Source organism: Eleutherodactylus coqui, chromosome 1 (assembly GCF_035609145.1).
Source record: "Eleutherodactylus coqui strain aEleCoq1 chromosome 1, aEleCoq1.hap1, whole genome shotgun sequence".
NCBI classification, from domain to species: domain Eukaryota; kingdom Metazoa; phylum Chordata; class Amphibia; order Anura; family Eleutherodactylidae; genus Eleutherodactylus; species Eleutherodactylus coqui.
Window position 1 is genome coordinate 173,719,245 of NC_089837.1, and position 15,052 is coordinate 173,734,296.

The 15,052-nt window shown below is 43.3% G+C and overlaps 1 protein-coding gene across 1 annotated transcript in view; it reads left to right on the top strand.

Annotated features, from left to right (window-relative positions):
- The window catches only part of LRRC1 (leucine rich repeat containing 1), a 121,340-nt gene that overhangs the window by 36,390 nt on the left and 69,898 nt on the right, over window positions 1-15,052 (top strand). The window contains exon 2 of the mRNA XM_066603869.1: window positions 14,266-14,383. Within this exon, the coding sequence (XP_066459966.1) occupies window positions 14,266-14,383 (118 nt within the window). The remainder of the gene's footprint in view (window positions 1-14,265; window positions 14,384-15,052) is intronic.

Here is a 15,052-nt window from a genome sequence, read left to right on the forward strand (position 1 = left end):
AGTTGGTAAGCCAAACCTGACGCCACATCCTAGTCATCAAGGTTTTTGAGAAGTAGGGGCTTGAATGAATAGAACATATATTTTATAGGGCACTTCAAAATCTTCCTACTTTCCTATGAAAGGAAATATTCAAAAAATTCTGCATTGGATTTATACCATATTTATAACGTGTTTTTTATTTGCAGTATATATTTTTATAAGCTGGTACAGTTCTACTGACTTCGACTCAACCAAAATAGGACTCCGACAACACAGCCCTGATTGCAGGGAAGAACTACTAATGGCAAAATAGTGGGGCATCCTAAGGAGGGTGTCGGCGTCTTCCCCTTTATTTTCTCATGGGGCATGCATTTTTTAGATTTGTCTTGTAACAAGCTGTAATGAGACTGATTTAGTCTTCTCCTATACCTCTGAACACCTTAGATTTCACATGGAAGTTATTTCCAGTGGGGTTCTGTACATATCTGGCAAGCTCCACCCGACTCCTAGTCAAGAATTCTTCTACAGTAGAACAGGAGTCCAATTGAGGCCGAAATGCTTTGTACTATCTGAGCTGTACAGGCTCTGTGCACCGCTACTCGGGTTAATTGGCCCTCCTTCACACTAGTGATCGCCATTTTTGAAAGTCTGGAGAATAATCTTGCATTACAGCCACAAACTATTTTCTCGCGTGAATGTCCATAGGAGTTGCTAATGTTAAAAATACATTGCAAGAAAATCGCAAGTTCCTGTTCTGTGATGCAGTAAAAAGGAGGCTCCATAGGAAAACACAGGTGATTAAAAATATCGCAAAGTGTAGAAATATAAGAAGGAATGAAACCATTGAAAATCATTGGTGTCATAATTCTGCGTTCACGCTTTTTTTTTTTTTTTCTTGTGTGAAGACACCCTTAGGGAATTTGGATTTAGTTCTGCAGGAGACAATGCTGTAAAGAGTAGCAGACTTTACACTTATCTGTGTTACGGTCATTTACATGGGACAATTATTGCTCAAAATCTGCTCAAACAAATGACTGTGCGATAATCATCACATCTAAATGCAAAAGAAAATGGTTTACTTTTCGTTTGCCGCTGACTTTCAGCCAGCATACAAAACCTTGCTGGTTCACTCACTTCTCGCTGCGTGTAAACCCTCAGTGCGTCACATAGTGTGAAGAGAAGTCAGCGGTGATCTGCCTGATCATTCTGCATGGGCGCCAACTAGTGGTGACGTCACCCAATCGCGCACTCCTTTAGACAGGCGGATCATCCCCTATAAATGGACCCTTCTTGGTTTTCATTTCAGTTCCCTTTTTATTAAAAATTAAAAGGATTGCCAAATCCGTCCATATGCCGGAACCCGGAGTCTGACGGAACCTAAAGACACATTAACCAGAAAATCTAGCAATGTTTTAACCTTGTGTTCATGATGGAAACTGGCCAATGAAAGTGTGAACAGCCTTGGGGCTCATTCCTACGAACATATTTCCCCGCATATTACGCAGTGAATGGAGTCAGTGAAAGTATATTGATTGTCACTGATCCATTCACACTTTCCAATATTCATTGCATGCAATATGTGCACAAAGAAGGCAGCATGTTCTGCTTCACTGTGTACAGCCCTATTGTTCTCTACGGGTCGTATACGAATATGAAATGCCACTATAAGAGAGGGGAATTTTTTTTTAAAAGTCACTCACATGACAGAGTGTAACATACACTGTCATGCAGTGCACACAATCGCTGCTATATGCGTGTTTTATACATACAACTGTGGGAATGGGCAACTGGAAGGAAGAAATAAATAAATAATGCACTGTTTTGTTTTTTTTATTGAGGGAATATATTTATTTCTTCCCAAAAAAGCTGAAAACTGCATCCAAATATCTTGCCAATTAACCTTTTCAGGAGGGGGACGTGTTGTGTACTTCTCAGTGGGACTTCAACTGTTGGCATTGCCTTCATTAGACAGGTATTTTTATTATTCAACAACAGACTGGTGCTCGGCATGATGGGGGACAGAAAGGTGCGCTCAGCGGGGGCCTCTTCAAGTTGTAACGATTCATTCACCTGCTGATATAGACATCTGCTAGGAGGAACTTGAGCTGCATTTTTGTTTGTTACCGTGGCAACTAATTTTCATGCAGATAAGCTGTATAGTATTAAATATCAAGTATATGTGTTTGTTGATTGCCGAGCATCCTTCAGCGTCTGCACAGGGCTGTTCAGTTTCATCACTTGTACTAATAGATGTGACATATCCTGGAGAGCAGTGTAACAAGTCCTATTGGGTTTGGCGTGCAATATATATATAGATCATAACAAATATATTCTATATAATATTTACTATAAAATAAATGGGCACTATTCAAAGTTGCTAGACCCGCAGTATACTTTATACACAGAGTTGGAGCGAAGGTTTTTGCACCTGCACCTTTTCATGACCTCAGCATCACGTGAGCGCCCGTGGAGATAGGACACCTTCTGGAGAGACTTGAACAAGACCCACTTATACCTCTGCTACATGAAAAGGCTCCCCCAAAACATATATCACATCTTTCAGATCCGACTGAAAATACCGCAAGAAGTGGCGCATGCTGGACTGCACAAACACAATGGGAGTGTTCACACTTCATGGTAGTTCAATTTAAAACTTGAAATATAAGTAAAACCGATTTCACATTTGCCTCAGTACCTCCGGCCGGAGGTTCCATCAAAGAGGGGGCTGAAAATACCGGAAGAAAAAGCGGATCAGAAAGTTGGCAGGCCCCATTATAGCCAATGAGGTTTGCCCGACGCTGTTCTGTTCTGAGATGGAACAGTTTGGCTGGAGGGATTCCCCTTTCCCATTTCCTGAACAGAACGGGAAAGCAGAATCCCCAACGTGCAAAAAAAACCCCTTTGAAATGTGTGGAAGAAAAATCCCACAAGACTTGTGTGATGGAAGCTTTTAATTAGTTTTTCATCAGGATATTACAAATTCTGGAGAGGGCTAAACCACGAGGGATGTTCACACGCAGCAGACGGGTTCTAAAAATGTCCGCAGCTGTTATACATCTGAAATACCTGCACTCGGAGACCAATGTGGGTGCAGCACACTGACATCCAATCCATGTGCCACCCTCCACGACTCGCACGAAAATAGGACGTGCGGCAAATTTTCTTTTTTTTTTTTTCCGTTTTGCAGCATACCTGCAAGAGAAGAATCTCCCATGCAAATGGACCTATTGCAAACAATGGGTTCTATTTTCATGTCCGTTTTTTTTTTTTGTACGTTTCACAACACGCAAAATTTGCATGAGCATATCGACCAAGTAGTGTCTGCGGGTGAATCATGACAAAACCTGCAAATGTGCATTTAAAAAAAAAAAAAAAAAAGATTATATATATATATACTTTTTTTCCCCTTTTTTTTAACTGCAATTTCAAGGAGTTGTCTAATTCCAAGCTGTTGATGGCTTCATTCTCATAAGCTATCCATAGCAGATTAGAAATTCGCCAGCCTGCTGCACTTGGGCGCAGATGTAATTTGTGCCAGAAGCAGGCAGTTCTCTTCCCGCTATAGTCGCCCATCTTGGTACTGGAATCCAAATTTTCATTCATTTCAATGGGAACTTGGCCTGCATTAGCAAGTGAGGTCACTGGGGTGTGAATGGGGTGGTCTGCTCCTTCAGAAATCTGCACCGCGCCCAAGTGCAATCGCTTGGCGAACAGCGCGGTTTCCGAGCTGCGGATCCCACCGATCTTGGGATAGGCAATTAATAACTCCTAACTGGACAACCCACTGAAACGGTGGAAACCAGTGCGCAATTACCGGTGGTTTGCTGCTGTGCCGTAATAGAGCTCTCTGTAGCCAAATGCTATAAAGGGGCTCCTGAATGCAGAGAACATTCTTGCTGATACTTGATAACCCAACCTGCGGTGGTTTCCCCATGCTCGTCCTCTAATAGGTCCGTGGTGTGACCAGTTTACAGCCGGGGTGTAAGACAAGGGGAATAATACTATTCGGGAACATGTTGGGTGCACTTGTGGCTTGTACAGGACAACACAACTATGTAGCAGCACAAAGAGCCTTCTCACTCGTGCAGAAGTCCAGCCTGCCAACACAAGGGATCGGGAAACTGCTACTATGTGGTTGTAGACCGCGGAACGAAACAACACATCTCTGCTGTCTGATATAATAATAATAAACAGCCGTGAGCGGATATGGATGGATGCATCACAAAATCGCTGGATTCCGGATGTTTCACATGCCTTGTGTGCTTCAGATGGCCAAGAAAATCATGTGAGATTTGTGTATTTTCAGGCACGCAAATTTTTGCCCTATTCATTTGAATGGGATCATACACATAAGCAACGTTTTCCCCCATAAGCTATGTTTTACCCCATGGCATTGTGATGTGAGGCAGGAAAGAAATCACGACATGTTCTATCTGGCTGCGTAATCTCGCATCGCAGCCGCATTGAAAGTAGCCCCATTGAAAACAATGGGAGAACTCCGTGACCCTCTGCTGCAGCTGTGACAGCCGAGGAGGGATTCCCTTCATCCCCGCAGTGATGTGAGGCTGTTTCCATGTGAAAACAGCGTCACGCCTGGCATCCACAGGGCTTACACATGGTGGCAAGTGTAATATCCAATCGTGAATCACAGCCCGATATCGCACTCACCTGTGTGTGTGCCTTCACACAGGCAAGAAAATCACACAATTTTTGAGTGTTCCGTGAAAATGTAGAATTACAAAAACCATGATTTATCAATGGCCTCATTCCCATCTGCAATGTTTTGTCATGTGATGTTGCAAAATTTGGAAATCGCTGCATGTGCTGTCTTTCTACATTTTTGCTTCTTTCTCGCCCATGGTTCCCTATGGAGTCTGACTTATCTCAACACACAAACTTGTGATGTACGTGCCATGCGCTTTTAACATCAGCAACTCCTGTTGTCTATTGCGCGAGAAAATCGCAGACAGCAACAATGCAATACCCCACCCCCCAGGAAAAAGCATTGCTGACGCTCAGACGTCGCATGAGCAATTATGTGATATTGTCGCGGCTTTTTTGTGCATTATTTTTTTGCCCCTGCAGAATTCTTACCTATGGCTTTTCCAGAAACTGACTGTACCGAAAGAGAACACATTGCAGTACTGATGTAGAATAACACAGCTAATGGCGGTAAAATAAATTCAGGGATCCCCCACAAGTAAGTTGGTTTTGAGATCTTTCCGCTGTCCGTGCCAGGTTACGAGGAGGCGTACTGTCGCCGTGCAGAGACCGCGCCCGGCTGATGTGGACGGAGTACACCGCAGTACTGATGTCAGCTGTCCTTGGCTGTCGGATCACGCTGGATGCTTCCTGGCTCAGCTATCGTTAATTTGCTGATATCTTTATTGTTAAATCCACAGAGACGCCGTATAACGCACATGACCCCTTAATCGCTGTAAATACACTTTTATGAAAGTCTCATTCCCATATTACAATAAAAATGTCATCCTTCTAGTTGCACAGAGTTGCATATCAAGACCCTTTATTGATGACTTCAGCAATTTGCTTTATGAATTAGTTATGTAAGTTTCCATCTTTTTGACAGACTATTTGTCTTATTTTGTGCTGTGGATTACAGTAGAGAATTCCTTCATATGCTTTAAAGCATGATTCATCTGCTAGTGTCTTATCAGGCCACTGTACCCATACATCAGGGGAACACGAGGTTTGCACCATGTCACCTGATGTACAATATACTACGTGGGAAATATTTGGGAATGTTGCAGTGCCAGTTATGCTTGGGAACCAAGATCTTGGGAGCCACGGAGAAGTGGGGTTGCCCGTGTCAGTGCTGTTCCTCTTCTTGTAGGCTGGGGAACTAGCAGGGCACAATAAGAATAGACATCCTGACCGATGGTTTCCAGGTCGAATACAGGTCTAAAAGTTCCATAATTAAACATGTGATTACATCATCAAGCCTAGTTTTCGTTTTTTTTCCTTTTTGGCTTGTGCCTTCTATATAATTATATTCCATATATGTAGATTGCTGTTGGACATGAATTTTAATTAAGGTTTACCTTTAACCCCTTCAGTGGCAGTCCTGGAAATTTTCCAAGACTAGCTACACTGCTCATAGTGATATAGCCCGGAAGATTTCCGGGCTATGTTTCACTATGGGACCCTGCAGAACACAATGCCATAAGCTGTGTGGCACAGTGTTCTCTACACACCACCTGCACAGTCCCACAGAGAACAGTGCAGGACTTTAAAAAAGAAGCAGGAAGATATAACCGATCTGCCGGTAACTTCACACTTTTTTTTTTTTTTTTTTTTTACTCCTACACTGTTTACACGTTGTCATGGAGACCATCAGCTTGTCAGAAGCTGGCCGATGGTCCCCGTGGCAGGGACAGCTGGTGATTGGCTGTCAGATGATAGGTGGGCACCAGCTGTTACAGCGGAGAATGGAGAAAACCTCAGATCTCCGCTTTTTAAAATTTTTTACATGCCACGGTATGTGTGACCGCAGCATGTAAAGGGCTAACAGAGGGCGAGGGCTCCCTCTGTCACCATCGGACCCCCCCGCAATGTGATCGGGTGTGGGGTGTGGGGGGAGGGGTCATGATGGGTCTCTGTGGCACCCCGAGGCTTGAATATAGCCTACGGGTCTGCCACCTGAATTGGGCTAGGACACTCAGTGTCTGAGCGTCATAGCCTGTCTAATACCCTGCTATGCCTCAGCATAGCAAAGTATTAGAATTAAAAAAAAAGTATTATGGAAGTCCCCTAAAGGGACAAAAATTGTGAAGAAAAAATTGTAACTGGCCCAGAGAAAGAAGTTAGTACGTTATTTAATCTGCAGGGTGCACGGCATGGAAAAAAAAGCTTAAACGTGGCAAAAATGGCTAATTTAGCCTATCTAACCATATAAAAAAACGGAATAGAAAGTGATCAAAAGGCTGCACTGATCAACAAATGGTACTAATAAAAAGTGCAACTCATCCCGCAAAAGAAAAACCCTTACACAGCTCCGTTGATAAAAAAAATTTAAATGCTAGGGATCTTTGACTGTAGTGAAAGAAAAAAAAAGTTGTGAAAAAAAACTATTACAATTTGATATTGGCATAACCATACCGGCCTGTAGAATTACTTTAATACATTATTTATACTGCTCAGAGAATGCAGTGAAAAATAAACATGCCAGAATTACAATCTTACATGTTCCTAAAAATTAGATAAATGAAGACCTAGAGTTCATCTTGTAAAAAAGAAAAAGGCCTTCTGGGGCTCTGGAAATAGAAAAATAACATTAATACGGCTCTTGGAATGTGGCAACACAATCAAACCTTTTTTAAGGGGGGGGGGGGGAAAGGGTTTAAATGTACAAAAATGGCAAAACATAAACTGTATAAACTTGGTGTCGCCGGAATCGTGCTGACTCAGAGCATGTTATCACATTATTCTGAACGCTGTAAAAATGAAATCTAAAAGTTATGCAATACATTATATATACCCAAAAATGATGCCATCAAAAAGTACAACTTGTCCTGCAAAAAACAAGCCCTCATATGACCGTGTCAATGGAAAAATGAAAAGGTTATGGCTCTTGGAACGCGACTGGAAAATTAGTTGAAATTAAAGGATTGGTCCATTTAAAAAACCTGCCCTGGTGGGTACGACAGGGTGGTAAGAAACCCGCCACTGAAGGGGGTAAAGGGCACTTTTTTTCTCTGTGGTTTTTGGTGGTTATGGTTTCCCTTGACTAGATGCTGTTGCTTTGAGTTGCGGACTATGCTTATGCACAGAACCATGGCTTCAGACATACAAAACTGTACTTCAGTTTTGGCACTAGTGCCAAGCTAGTGGCTGAAGTTGGCATTGTTCCATATGAAAATAATGACGGAGAGAAAACCTCCCAAATGAAATCCTACAGTGATTGTATCGTCCGAAAAGAACCTTAGCAATTTTTTAAATACTAAAACTATTGTTATTTTACTATAGTGAGTTCTTTTTCATAAGGTGGTGATCCATTAAAAAAAGTCCAAAATGTTCTATTTTTTTTACATTGACCACTAAAACGCTAGCAGTTGGCTGACCTTTTTATTTTGCAGCTCACTTGTAAGCTTTGCTGTGTAGACTGAGGCAGGCCAAGAGTATTTTCACACATGGCAACTGTCGTATGCTTTAACACAGTTTTTAGGTGAGCTTAAAGGGGTTGTCCCGCGGCAGCAAGTGGGTCTATACACTTCTGTATGGCCATATTAATGCACTTTGTAATGTACATTGTGCATTAATTATGAGCCATACAGAAGTTATCAAAAGTTTTATACTTACCTGCTCCGTTGCTGGCGTCCTCGTCTCCATGGCCAAATTAGACGCGCTTGCGCAGTCCGGGTCTTCTGCTTTTCTGAATGGGGCTCCGTGTAGCTCCGCCCTGTCACGTGCCGATTACAGCCAATCAGGAGGCTGGAATCGGCAATGGACCGCACAGAAGCCCTGCGGTCCACCGAGGGAGAAGATGCCGGCGGCCATCTTCACCGGGTAAGTAAGAAGTCACCGGAGCGCGGGGATTAAGGTAAGCGCTGTCCGGTGTTCTTTTTTTAACCCCTGCATCGGGGTTGTCTCGCGCCGAACGGGGGGGGGGGGGAGTTTGAAAAAAAAAAAACCCGTTTCGGCGCGGGACAACCCCTTTAAAACCAAGTACCTCCTACAAGTGAGAGACTCTCATTCCCTTGCACTGTCTCGTCCCATGTTCACACTAGATGAGCCACCTGTAATTGCTCTTTTGAACAATTAATTGAGCGACTCTCAGCTATTGTAAAAGTACTATAAGCACACTGGGAGAATTGGGACACATGACAGCTCTTGTACTTTTGGAGGCGTGATGGCAGCACTGCACACAGAAGTTTGTGCATGCAGGTCTTCCCGGTTCCTAGGGGTGGGCCGCTACTCAGTCACTCTCTGGAGATTCTATTTTGACAGCTTCTTACCAGCTACTTGTATGTATTTTCATAAAGCACTTACATCCTGTTGACAAAGCAGAAAAGTGTGTGTGCTTCCAGTATGGCAGTCTCCAGCAATTATTTTTTTCAAAAGACTTGTATCTAATTTAAAGGGCCACTCCGGTGAGTGATTTAATTTTTTTTTCATTCACCCATTATGTAGCTTTTTCCCCAGTATACATAAGTGAGCTAGTGTTACCTTGGTTAGTTATTTCTTTTGTCTAAAACTCTCAGCCTTGCTTTCCTCAGATGGTCATGTAATCTCAGTTCTGACAGCTCAGGTGTACTTGGAAGTTATGGAGTAATTTTCTAATCAGATTCTCAGTTTGTGTAATGCAGTTACATGGAACTCACACTGAAATTGTCTACAGAGGGACACAGACAGTCCTCTCGGTTACTTATGATGATCACACGCCTCCTGTCACACAGTTATAATAGAGGAGATCACAGCTTATGCTCCTGACTGTATACTTATGGTCTATAGTTTATTAAGGCAAACGCAGAAGATAATGATAATTAAACTGCTCCCCAGCAGGTAGAATGGTGTAACCTTAGCTAATGTGCTAATGTATCATTGGATAACGTGAAAGTAAAAAGTCTCTGCCTCCAAGTTGGTGCCTAACGAGCATCAGACAAGGGGCTGGACTTCATGGAATTGACTGGAATAGACAGAGGGGACCTCCAGACTATGACAGACAATCAAGTGAGGGAAGCGGAGAAGAAAAAATATTTTTTGCCAGAGAACTGTTAAAGTAAAATGAATGAGACAATTTTTTTTAGTAAAGGTAAGAAAGGAATCAAAACCTTGCATGCAACCTAGTGTTAAATACTAATATATATAAGGTGGATCTGCTGTAGTAATCTTAGAATTTGAGCGATTGTTTGCATAAGCTGCTAATGGGCACTAATGCCTATTAGCAGCTTATTAGCTTCATTTGCATGTAAATGAACCCCCATGTGCTGTATGCAGAGAACAGCAGGTGGGCTGTTATCTGCATACAGCCCCTTTATTCTGCCGCGGGACTGTAGCTGAATACAATGTTAGCGCTGCCGTGGAGAATCGTAGCGTGTGGTCTCTATCAGCTCTCCGGGCTGAACTATGTAATTTCAACTCAACTAAAAATCGCCATTCTAACGAAAAGCTAACGATGGCAGCATTTACATGCAACGATTATCGCTCAAAAGACGTTGTTTGAGCGAATTATGAGCGAGAATCGTTGCTTGTAAATGGAGCTTTAGTTTATGGCGCTTTTGTACGTGATGGGTTGTCTTATAACAGAACAAGATGGGGGGTGTGGGGTGAAAGAAGCTAAGCTGGGAAGTGTGCCTTTACAGACTTGGGAATGGTGCAGCAGACAGCTAAGCACTGATGTCACATCAGACCCCTGAATTCATTCTCCAGACGCACTAATGATATTGTATACTGTATATACAAGGTGCAAATATTAAAATCATTCATATTCCCTCTATACTATTACTGAACAAAATGCGGTATACGAAGACCAGCATTACCAATAATATCTTTAGGTTTAGCTCCTAGAACTTTGTGTGACTCGTGGGCGGTCCCCGCCGTGCGCCGGCGGTCTGATTTGTTGGACAGTGTGCAGTGGAAACTGCCCCCTTAACACATTCTAAGTTCTATCTGCTGAATCTAAGGAGAGCCTGTACTGGAGTGAGTAGGGAAACTAGAAGAGCGGTGATGGTATCAGTGGGCCTGCAGGTGAGCCCACTGACTTGTTTATGCTTTGTGATTTTTGTGCAATGCGTTTTTAACATTAAAAAGTCCCCATTGACAATCGTGTTTAAAAAAAAAAAAAACCCAAAACAAAACAGCGATTATCCTGTGGGAAAAAAAACGTGCGAGAAAAACGCAAGTGTGCAAGAGCCTTTATGCCTCATGTCCACGGGGAAAATCAGGCCCGCTCCGGATTCTCCATGGAGAATCTGTAGCGGGTCCCTCCTGCCCCGCGGACATGAGGCATAAAAATAAGAATAAACTCACCTTTCGCCCGCTCCGGATCTTCCCTTCGCCGCGGCGTCATCTTCTCTGCGTCGTGGCCGGATCTTTTTTCTTCGGCCCGGCGGATACGCAGGGCATGTCGGTGACATGCCCCACGCATGCACCGGCCCGAAGAAAAAAGATCCGTCCGCGACGGAGAGAAGATGGAGCCGCGGCGAAGGGAAGAACCGGAGCGGGTGAGTAAATTCCGATTTTTGTCTCCCGCGGATCTGGACGGCTTCCATAGGCTTCAATAGAAGCCCGCGGGAGACCCGCACGAAAATGGAGCATGGTCCAGATTTTTTCATGCTCCATTTTTAAAAAAATCACTTTTATTGACCATCCGCGGGTATTTATCTACCCGCGGGTGGTCAATGCATCCCTATGGGGTGCGGATCCGCGGGCAGGAGAAGAGTTAAAATCTGCTGCGGATTTTAATTCTTCTTTTGACCGTGGACATGAGGCCTTAGGCCGGCTGCACATGAGCGTGATGGGCTCCGCCGTGGAATATTCTGCGGCGAAGCCCGTCACGCCGCCCCCCCAGAGACCCCATACTTACCAGCGGATCCGTCGTTCTAGGTCCCGCATGACGCTTCCCCGCCCACCGCCGCCACGTCACGTGACACGCTATCTTCCGCTGTGCTACAGTGGGAGATAGCGTGAATGGACGGCTTCCATTGACTGCAATGGAAGCCGTCTGCGCGTACACCCGCGGCAAATAGAGCATGCCGCGGGTGAGGACGGGAGATTTCACGGTGCGGAATTCCGCGGTGGAATTCTGCACTGTGTGCCCTGAGCTATTAGGTTCAATAGAACCTAATGGCATGCGGGCAACGTACCGGATTTTCGCCGCGAATTACGCGGCGGAAATCCGTTCGTGGGAAGGAGGCCTTATACAGATATAATATGTTGTTGCAAGCGTTGGCATTATGTTGCCTGCGGTGTTCTACCTCTGTATACCTGTCAGCAGTGTTTGCGTGTCTGATGTTGTTAGTGACCTCCCTGATCTCTTCCTCCGTGTCATTACCGCATACCATGCAGGGAAAGGACATTCTTCACTAAATTAGGACAATCCATTGAGTAAACAGTTTGCCGGAGTTCGGATTTGCCCTCCATGAATAGGCCGTTTCATAAAGCAATGTGTAATGAAGGTGGAACGCTTCAAGGTGCTTTTTATGTAGGAGGACATTCCTTACACTATAAAGAGTTGGGATCCTGGAATGTTGTTCTACTGATAACTAGTGGATGCCATCATGCGTTCTGCTTCTGTGGTATGTTGTCTTGTTTTGGTTTTTTGACGCTTTGCTTTTGTGGTGTACTCGAAATAAAAGGGTATTGTTGTTCAATTGCAAGTGCTCTTAAAGGAGAGCATACACAACGGCCATAAGTTCTCCACTTTTCAGGTACTTTGGATTCAATCTCTGAATATAAAAGGCCATTTACTAAAGCTAGTTCCGTTATTGCATGCAATGGCTGAAGTAGTCAAATGTTAACCTATTGGCCGCCATACTATATTTCCTATACAGATATGTTGGCATCCCATGCAGGGTAATGGGGCAATGCATCACCATGTTCCCATTGCTATATGAGGCGTCTTGGGCTGTCCAGGTATGTCACATTTTAAAGAGGTTGTTCCACAAAAACAACTTATTCCCAAATACAGGGCAGGGAAAAAGTATCTGGTCGGTGGGGTTTGACTGCTGGGACCCCATTAATCATGAGACTGGGGGGCCTGATTATTGCCAAATTTAATGGAGTAGTGATCAACTGTGTTCTTGTATTTGGCTATCTCTAGCAAGCCCAATGAAATCAATCAGGCGGTAGTGCAAACAAGTCACCAGTGCTCAATTCATTCAGGGACCATAAAGACCCCAGTTCTTGTAAACACTGGAGGATCAAGCCATCACACCCCCACCGATTTCACTATCTGACCTAGGATAGGGGATGAATTTCTGATCTCTGGGTGTCCAACTGCTGGGATGCCCAGTGATTCTAAGAAGGATGCCCCCACGTGAATGTAGCGGTAGTGCACTTGTGTGACCTCTGCTTCATTTATTTCTAGAGGACGGATGGAGTTTGATGCGCTCAGATTATCCTATAGTAGTGAATGGAACGGCAATCAAGTATGCACGCTGCCTGTTCATTCACACTGGGCATTCGTGGGCACCATTCTTGGGATGTCAGGGGGTCTAAGTAGTCAGAGCCCTCCTCAATCAGAGATTCCTTTTCTGTCTTGGTGAATATGGAATAAATATTTTTGGAAAACCACTTTGAAATGAATGAAACCAAACATAGGATCAGAACCAACACATTATGTAAGCGTAACCATACCATAGTAATGCCAGATCCCATAATACCTTATATACGATTGGAAGGACTATGGCAAAAGGTGCCAAAAAAGAGCTCAAAAATGCTTAATTGACAAAAAAAAAAATTAATCTGCATTGAATACACAAAATGTATGACCTTAAAGATGATATTCACAAACACCTTCAACCATACAAGGATCAATATAGAACAATTACAACTCCACATGAATGGTAATAAATATAATGCCATATAACCATACAGTGCGAGTCCAAAAAGGGAATACTTAACACATAATAGGTAAATGGGATCTGCGTGGCCAAAAGTGTTATGCTATTATGGGTTAAGGATTACTTTTTTATTGTACTTGCACTGTGCATTTTTTGAGTTTTTCTTTTGGTACTCTCTTTGAAATTAAGTTGACCACAGTGGCTAACTGCAAAGCCCCTGTAGTTTATAACCACTGTTTATACCTTTTTCTAGTACATTTTTGTTTTAATACGAGAATATAGGAGGTCTATGTGATTATTCCTTAAATAGGTGTTTCAATTACACTTTTATGTCCTCTCTTGGCCACATATATGATCCCCTGCAGAGATCCCCCTTGGTGTTGCAGGAGTATATGGCATCTTCTGTTGGACAATGAGAAGTCTTCAGGAAGTCGGTCACTCTGCTATCCCATTTAGGTCTCCCCTGACTGTACACATGGCATTACTGAAGATCCCATAAGCCTTATCCATACATGGTCCTTTAGCAATTTGTTTGGTAGGGGTTTTCAAAAGAAATCAGAATCCATGGCTAATCATTAAGTAGATGATAAAGCCTTTCCAGGCGCAGTGCTACAGAATGCGGTATTAACTGACCTGCCCCTTCCTGAAGTTTACTGTCCGCAATCATCACTCAGAAATAAAACCCTATTTACTGTCTGTCATCTGTGTTGTATGGAAAATGTGTGGCTTTACATTGAGGTGACATTTAGTGTTTATTGTCTTACAGCAATTTTTCCAACTTGTGAAGTTAAGAAAACTTGGTCTTAGTGATAATGAAATTCAACGACTTCCTCCAGAGATAGCAAACTTCATGCAGTTGGTAGAACTTGATGTGTCTCGTAATGGTAAGTTGAAAATTCTTATGAACTTTTACACATTTATTCTTTTCCTTAATTTGGTTTAAAGGAACTCTGCAAGGAAAAGCTAGAAATTGGTTTGGCTAGATTTCTACTATCCCCACCATACATACTTAAAGGGGACCTGTCACGTTGAGCATGGTAGCTGATCTGCAAGCAGCATGGTATAGGACAAGAGGGAGGCAGCTTAATAGATACTTTTCTGGGAAAGGTTCAGTATAACTTGTGTTTTATTCATTTTAGTCCCAGCACTTTCTATGCTTAGGGGTCCAGTGGGCGGTCCTACTTGGTGATTGGCAGAGAGCATAAGAGGGAGGTGAGTGGGTAAACAGCCCAAACGACTTGAAGAGCTGAACTGCCCATGAGATGGTCCACCGCTAATTGGCATATGGCGCGAAGCCCTTCTCAGGCCATTTCTCTGGATGGGTGCCTGTGCTGAAGCACATGTAGTTTATTTCCCATGAACTCCCACATCTGTCAGTATATAGCGATCATGTGGGGAAAATGACCCGACAAGGCCTCCTTTACCAAACAATCTGAAGAAACTAACATGGGATTAATTTGCATAAATTAATATCGAATTTATAGTAGACTAGAAACATCTAAAGGCCCATTTAGATACAATTATCGCTCAAAAGCCGTCTTTTGAGCGATAAT